Genomic DNA, 7724 nt, shown 5'->3' with positions numbered 1-7724 from the left:
TAAGTAATATGTGTGCGTGAGAGAAAGAAAAATGTGAACCCATCCTTTAAAACTGCTCAGGCTCAATCTCATGACCCCTTCTATCTGCTGATAGAAGTTCAGTGAATCACGAGGATATAAGGGAAACACACAACAGTGTCTGGACCTCACAAACAAACTAGTCCATAACAGCACACATGACAATAACAACCACACAACTGATGCTGCTGTCAGAGTAATTTGCCAAAGGTAAGTCCAGATATCTATGGCAAAAGAAGTACTTTTTGATGGGAATGTCTGAATGAGGAATGTCGTCTGACTACGATTTTATGTATGGTCTAATTGCACTTATTTTTAATTACACCCTTTTTTGATTCTTTTTTTTTTCTCCTGTAAGAAAGACAAAAGGAAGAAACTGCAGCATTTATGTCGGCTAATTTGTAAACAGATTTAGAAACGCAAGTCAGTTTTTTTTCCTCTCGCCACAAAACCCCAACAACAATACTTTAAACCTATTCCCTTCATTAAAAAAATAAACTACTGTACTGTGATTCCTATTTAAAGGTCAGTATGAAATAAATGTGACATCTGCTATGTGCAACACAAGACAATCTTAGGAACCACTGGAATAAAGACAGCCTAGTATCAATGCAAAACGTACACTTTAAAAGGTAAAAAAAAGAAGTTGATGATGATTGTGATTTCATTAGAGCCGGGCATCTCTTGGATGTGCACTTCAGTAAATCCATTAAAAAAAAATTAAAAAATATCAGTGAAGTGAAAAATCCATGTTTGGACAACGACTTCTTGAGAAAGTTTCCAAAGGCTTTGTTTGTGCAGGATTGCTAAATTAATGAAAATGAGCATTAAAAAGAGTGCATCGCCTTTAAGAGTCAAGGGATGAGAGGGTGAGATCTCACACTGCACATTTATCGAGATTTACCACACCCCACAAGAAGTTCCTGGGAGAGGGCAATACGGATCAGTAAAGCCACATAGCATAAAAATAACTATTGCTTTAATCTGGTTACTGAGCAAGTCAAGTTTAGAACATCACGGCCCCACTCATATACACAAAAAACTACTACACCCTCCAACTCCGGACTCCTGGGCTGTAGGTGGCAGTGCAGCCAGCGAAGCAAAAAGGGAAACAACTTGCTGGCTCATTCCCACAGGTGGCTTTAGTGATGACCAGGCGGTGCCTCCTCCTTACTTACAAAGTTCACAAGAGAAAACTAAATTCCCCAGTCTGGTTGTGAAAGCTCTGAGGTAAAGTGAGGAGAGGAGGCCATGACTTTGGAAGGGAAATTAAATCATTTAACTAATGTAAAAGGTCATGCAACAAATTCCTATGAGCAAGGACTTGGTGACAGTAGCGAGAAGAAGCCTGACAATACCCAGCTGAGGGGCGTGGCCATCTGTCTCGACCAGTTTGGGTGATGAGGAAGTGAGGAGAGAAGTAAAATGATTCCCTACATGGGGGAAAGTTAATAGTGGAATGCGTGACATCGCTTATTATTTCTGTAAATCTACGTTGGGGCCATCAACCTAAATCTGAGAGTATGATGGTGAATGGCTTTTGGAGAAGGAGAAATTGATTGCTGAACAAACAAGCTGATTGATTTATCGCTATTTCAGTGTAAGACAAGTGGGACATGCCACACTTGGCCTGAGACGAGATCTTTGCAGAAACGAGAGAGGGGAGAGAGTATCTCTGCTGACAGCAGAGGTTTCAGACTCCTGCAGGAGAAGCATAATGTAACATACACTGATGAAAGCATCAACAGTGCCAACATCACCAAAGGAGCTGCTGATGTCTGCAATTCTACTCTATTTTTTTTTTTTTTTGGGGGGGGGGGGGGGTGCTTTTCATAGAAATAGGATCTTAGCAGTGAAGCAGATTAAAGATCCCTGGCGGTGATCTTTTTAATAGATCACGACTTGCAGGGTTGGTAGTTTCACTGCAATACACGTATATTATTTTTCTGTAGTCTGTGTTCTTCTGAAGAGACGGTCTGGTCAAAAAGGAAGCTAGAGTGATTTGAATGCAATGGAAACCTCCAAGTATGGTTAAGAGGAAGTGGAGACGGAGGAGGGAGGGAGGAAGAGAAATGCAGCGTATAAGGACTCTATGGTAGGCATTTCTTCAGCTACATACTTTCTGCTCCACTTTTCATGCCCCGCCCCGCCCCGTCGCCATGAACTCAGCTGGCTAGAGACCGAAAGGTCTGCATCTTTTGGCTGAGTGGCATTCGAACAAAATCAAACTTCTCACCAGACAGACAAGGATCTGGTCATTTTTTTGTATATTTTAGGTGTGCAAAATCTCAAACATTCTGAGGATACATTCACACTCTTTTTTTCCCTCTTTCTCTCCTTGTCAGACTCATTCTTACTTGTGGCAGTCTCATCTATAGTTGCTACCAAATGTGATGCTACTTCCCTGCATTAGAGCGCCCCTCAATGGACAGTTTGACCTCCTGTGGGATGAAAGAAGGCCTTGTGTGGCTGGAGCTGATTATCTGAGGGCGTGGCCCTTCGTCTCCCTTCATACTGTATCTTCGGAGGCCAGGCGAGGACCAGCGTCTCTGTGAGGCACCTACTGCAGCCTGCATTGCTCCCATCCCTGCCTCTGCAAAAGCAGAGCCTTCTGTGTGCAAGTGGTAACTGCTCTGGCTCCTTGGATGCTCTCCTGAGGTCCTACTTGGTCTGATGGGCGACTCAGTGCGGCCTACAGCCCCGAGCTGTGTGGCTTCCTCTTTATCGGCCAAATCTTTCTCTCCATCCTTCTGTCTTTCTCTGTGAATGCGGTCCAACCTGAAATGAGATGGTGGCCGTGACTGCTGAGGGGCTGGAGGCCCCATTAGCTGGTGACCAGGTCCTGATATAGCATTGGCTTTGCTTATAGTCCTGGACAGGTTCTGTTGTTGTTGCGTTTGTGAATGATGGTGCTGTGGTTGCTTCTGTTGTTGTGGAGGAAGCGGTGGCTGCTGCTGCTGCTGCAGGGTGATGGACACACACATGTCACCAACTTGTAGATGATGGCAGGCCAAGCCGTAGAGCTGGGCCGTGCGTTCGGGGCTGCAAGATGACCATCCCTGGCCAAAGACAAAGAAGGGGTGCTCCGGGGGCACGTCGATGGTCACTTTGCTCTGCTGCTCCCCCACAGTAAAATGAAGTGAAACCAGGCCGGGTCTCTGCTGGCTGGCGCGGATGTCCATCACCAAGCTTGAGTCGATTTTAAGCCCTCCGCTCACTTCGGCGCTACGCACAAAATCCTGAGTCTGCAGGTCCTCCACACGCTTCAGCTCCCCAGTAGCCAGCTGAATAATTGCCCCCTTCATGAAGTGCGATGGGTTGCAAGAAGCCGGTGCGGGAGCAAGGCTTGAAGTTAAGGCCTGAGTCGCATCTGCTGTAGGCTGGACTGGAGGCTGCGGGAGAGGCTGCTGCTGAGCTGTGATTGGCTCCACCCTTTCAGAGAGGCACACTCTGGCTGAAGAATCAGAGGCTTTAAAACTTGGGCTAGGGGAGGCCAGTGTGGTAAAGGCATGGCTGGCTGAGGCATCATTAGCCTGTCCCGGGTAGTGTTGCTGTGGTTGCTGATGCGGATGACACTCCAAGGGAATAAGTACCGGTTGCCCATTGGCAAGCATGACAGCGTGGCCTGGCTGTCCTGCTTGCTGCTGGAGGGCGGTGACTCTGTGATCACTGTAACTCGCGTTCTGCGCCGCATACGCCGTTCGGCTGGAAATTACACCTGGACTCTCTCCGTGGACATCTCTGGCTCTGTGGCCACCCTGAGAGAGGTTCAAGGGAGCAAAGGAGACCTCTTTCCGTGCTCCGATACCACTTTGGTTAGAGGAAACCAAACGCCCAACCACCTGCTGCACCTGAGAGTTGAATAAATAAATGAGTAGTTATTTGAACAACTTAATTTCACAGAACAACTTAAAAATGGCTTTTGGTACGCTTCCTCACAGCAGCCTGAAGAAACCAAATGTGTAAAATATGAGTGGCTTTTAATTATTGAGTTCCTAAATCTTCAACCTCTCCAACAAGAGATTTCAGGCCAGACAACAACCACAAAATTATTATTTTTTAACTGATGTCAGAAAAGACAGACACCATAGAGCTCCCTCTGACTTCTTTTACAGAAAGGCTGTAAAATGGTTTGATCTGCATGGACATCATTTCTAGACCCTTCAAGTGTTCTCTATTGGTCATGCTCTGCTTGCCATGTTCAAATGTGAGATTTTCTTTGCATCAGGTGACGCTTCCCTTCAGTGTACATGTAAAACACAAAACTTAAGCTGTAACATGGAACAATGTCACACACCGTCTTATATCACTCCTGGCTCTTCTTATTTAACTGTTAACTTTGGTTTATTCTTTGTGCATTAACTTGTAAAGAGGCATTAAATCACCATTTCACTGTTAGAGGGTACGTTAGAAAGCCATCAGTGTGTCTCACCTCCAGGTCACTGTCCGGAGTGCTGCGCTGACCAGGAGAACTTCTCTCTTCCAGTCTTCGGTTCTGCAGGACTTTGTCTTGGCTGTGCTCCTGTGATGCTGAGCTGGATGCAACCTGTGGTAGACGTGCATTTCTGGCAGTGTAGACCGAGTCTGGTACAACCTCTCTGGCTCCCTGCTCTTTGTCCCCTCCATTCACCTCCAATTCATTCTCCTGCTGGGAACTGTGGCAGTCTCTGACAGCAGTGGCACCCCTTGCTCCCTGAGGGTGGCAGAAGATGGGCATCACTCGGGAGCTAAGCTCTGTTGCAGGCAGGACTCCAACAGTACCAAGGTGCTGCTGGGCAGCTTGCTCTGAGGGCAGCATCAGTGGGACACCACTGGAAGCTGCAACTTTGGCAAAGGTATGAGCAGCCACCTGGGCCTGAGGAGGTGGAGAAACAACACCTTCTTGTATGACAGATGGGTAGGGAACAAGGTGGGACACAGCATGGGGCTGCGGGATGGTCCCTGAGGGAGAGATTAATGATCCTGGGACAAAACCAGGGGGGAGCGCGTAAGGTACTGCTGCATAAGGGGAACTGACAAACTGGAGAGAAGAATGAGGGATCTGTGCATAACCAAGAGGGGAATAGGGAATGCCAGGATGATGCTGCAGGAGGGGAGAGTGTACAGTATAGGCTGGAGAAATGTGGCTTAACACTGGGTGTAAACTGGTAGGTGAGTAGGTAGCAGATGGAAGGGCCACTTTGTAGAGCATACTGTACTGGTCAACGGGCACTGCCGGTATGCTGTCAGAATTATCCACTCCATAATGAAGCCCTGGCTGAGCTCGCAGCCACTCTCCAGAGGGGGTCCCTCCCTGAGTTTCACTGCTGGCTCCACAATTCTGGATGGAAACCACTTCCTCTTCTGCAATACCACCAGCAGCACTGCCAGCTCCGCTGTTAGCCCCTCCGACTGGAACCCCACCTCCCACTGTCCCTCCAGCTCCACTGCTGCTGTTACTTATTGGGAGATCCCTTTTCTTAGGAGGCAGGCACTCCTGATTACGCTCCTGAGCTGGTTTCATTGCTATCCTCAGACAAAGCCAGTAGCTTTATTGTACTGCACAGGAACTGAAACTTGCAAGCCAGTCAGCCCGCACAGGAACCAGTTCTGAAATCACCTGGTTCACCTCATCTACCAAACTACCTGAAAAGAAAAATACAATAAAATAAGACACATAATACTGTCTCATTGCATCAGTGCTTAAAACTTTGATTTTTAGGCTTTATGGTCGGCCACAAGTTGTGTTAGTTTACCCTCAACCACAGAAAGAAAGCACTAAAGCAAACCTCTTATGGTTTCCTTTTTTTGGTCATTCATATATACTAGTAAAGTCACAATGTGCATATTAAACACAACCAGGTTAGGGTATTTGCTGTGGCAATGGCAATTTTATTTATATAGCACATTTATTATATGCAAACTCAATGTGCTCAACACAGAAGACAAAAAATAAATAAATAAAATCCCAGTACAGGTTTGCAATGCATTCAGGAAGTAAAAACGGCAAAATATGATAAAACAATGTCTGAATAAAAAGTTTTTGAGCCTGTTTTTGAATGTATGCGTAATTGTACTTGATCTCAGGTGAAAGAAAAGGATCAGTTTGAGTACAACCAAAAAAAATCTCAGGCTTCAGACTACCCAAAACTCTTGATTTCAAACAGATTTTTCTGCTCTTATCTCTGTTTGACAAGTTCAGTTAGCATAACTTTGAATTATTCAAAGTTACTGTAGTAGAATCGTAAAAGAAAATATGGAGCTAGAAATGGGCAAAAATTAGTCCACTTTGAAAGGTACAGCTATGCTGATCTAAGAGCAGAATTTTGTTAATCATCTTTGATCATGTCTATCTGTAGAAGCAAAAATAAACCATTTGACTGGGAAAACAAACCCTTAAGCTGCTTGACATATATATACATACATAGTACTAATACATGAATACTCATTACTGTTTATTACACACAGACAAAATGTAATTTAATGCCCCATTTTCAAAAATTTAGCATTTTTTTATATTAACTACTTTTTACAGTCACATTTTAATACAATAAAACCACTGCAATTAAGTGCAATACATCCAATTCACACACTCCCTGCCCCCCTCCAGTAAACATTCAAGCTGTTCCATGTCTACTTGAGTAGTAATAAAGTTGGAAATATAACTGTTGCAATGCATATCAGCTTGTTTACTATACAAACACAACCCCATTCTAAAGAGATTAAAACATGCTGACAGATTTTTTTGGACAGCTCCTAAAAGGCACATTTGCTAATTTAGCACACACTTAATTTGAAAAAGCTTATATTTAAAAATAAATAAATAAATCAAAGTCCAGAATCCAGACTTCTTTCAGCATGACTATACGGGAAACAATGTGAATTTTCATCTAAAAACATCTCTTCAACTAATGCTGTAGCAAGTCAAGAGTTTTCTTCCTGTTATCGCTACACTCCAGGGAAATTTGTTTACCGTTAGCTGACTTAGCTAAAGTTAGCTAGCTACTAGAATTCCTACTTTTAAGGAGAAAGAAGTGACAGTGTGACACTTCGCAGTGCAACACCAAGCGTAGCCGACGAGTTTAAATGGTAGCTAATGTTATACGAGGCCACGACGCCTATCGCTATAATTTATCACTGTGCATCAGCCCAGAGGTTCAGGCTAGTTAGCCCCACGGCTAAAGCTAAATGAACTGACTCCAGCCCTGCTCGACTCACATCAGCTCATAACTACGATGGCAGCGCGCGGGGAGCCTCTAATAAACGCCCGTGCTTCGTCTCGACCTGCACACATACCTCCAAATGTCATCGCGAACAGGAGTTTCTTTATTAAAAAGTTGATATTCGGAGGGGACAATTGAAGTAATCAAGGCTCAGGAGTCGAGCCCATTTCGAAGGCCAGCAGAGGCGCTCAACAATGACGTCACTACGTTTACTCCCTTAGATTAGGCGTGCACTACTACCAGCAGAACGAAGTTTTTATCCTACTTGCACATGAAAAATATAATATTACTTTTAATGCTGCGCGAACAGATACTCACAATTGCTTTTCTGGCAGATTTTTTCCAGTTTTTTCAAAATAACAGCAATAACACAACACATCAAAGCCAAAAAACATGGCGTTCATTCACTTTATTGCACATATAGATATTAGTATCAGTTATTTTCATTTAATTTTGTTTGCTATTGCTTTGTTTTGATCAGTGCCTGCCTTAGCTTTAGTTTTT

At 44.4% G+C, this 7724-nt stretch overlaps 1 protein-coding gene across 1 annotated transcript; it reads right to left on the bottom strand.

The window, feature by feature from the left end:
- Positions 1–370: 370 nt before the first annotated feature.
- On the bottom strand, positions 371–7399 carry atxn1l (ataxin 1-like). The gene is made up of 3 exons (XM_085453532.1): positions 7294–7399; positions 4451–5643; positions 371–3869 (listed from the first exon to the last, which is right to left on the bottom strand). The coding sequence occupies exons 2-3, from the start codon at positions 5519–5521 to the stop codon at positions 2415–2417; spliced, it is 2526 nt and encodes an 841-aa protein (XP_085309658.1). The 5' UTR covers positions 5522–5643; positions 7294–7399; the 3' UTR covers positions 371–2414.
- Positions 7400–7724: the final 325 nt, after the last annotated feature.

The sequence above is a fragment of the Copadichromis virginalis genome, linkage group LG1 (assembly GCF_057382275.1).
Source record: "Copadichromis virginalis isolate Kocher_CV1m ecotype Utaka linkage group LG1, C_Virginalis_male_GT1.1, whole genome shotgun sequence".
In the NCBI taxonomy this organism is placed as follows: Eukaryota; Metazoa; Chordata; class Actinopteri; order Cichliformes; family Cichlidae; genus Copadichromis; species Copadichromis virginalis.
The sequence above is the reverse complement of the archived record's forward strand: the minus strand, read 5'-3'. Positions and strand labels throughout refer to the sequence as shown.

Excerpts from the sequence above, each read along its gene's own strand:
- atxn1l (XM_085453532.1), bottom strand. The coding sequence starts at position 5,521 with ATGAAACCAGCTCAGGAGCGTAATCAGGAGTGCCTGCCTCCTAAGAAA. Across the intron at positions 3,870-4,450 it reads CTCCGGACAGTGACCTGGAG|GTGCAGCAGGTGGTTGGGCG; the intron begins GTGAGACACACT and ends TTCAACTCTCAG.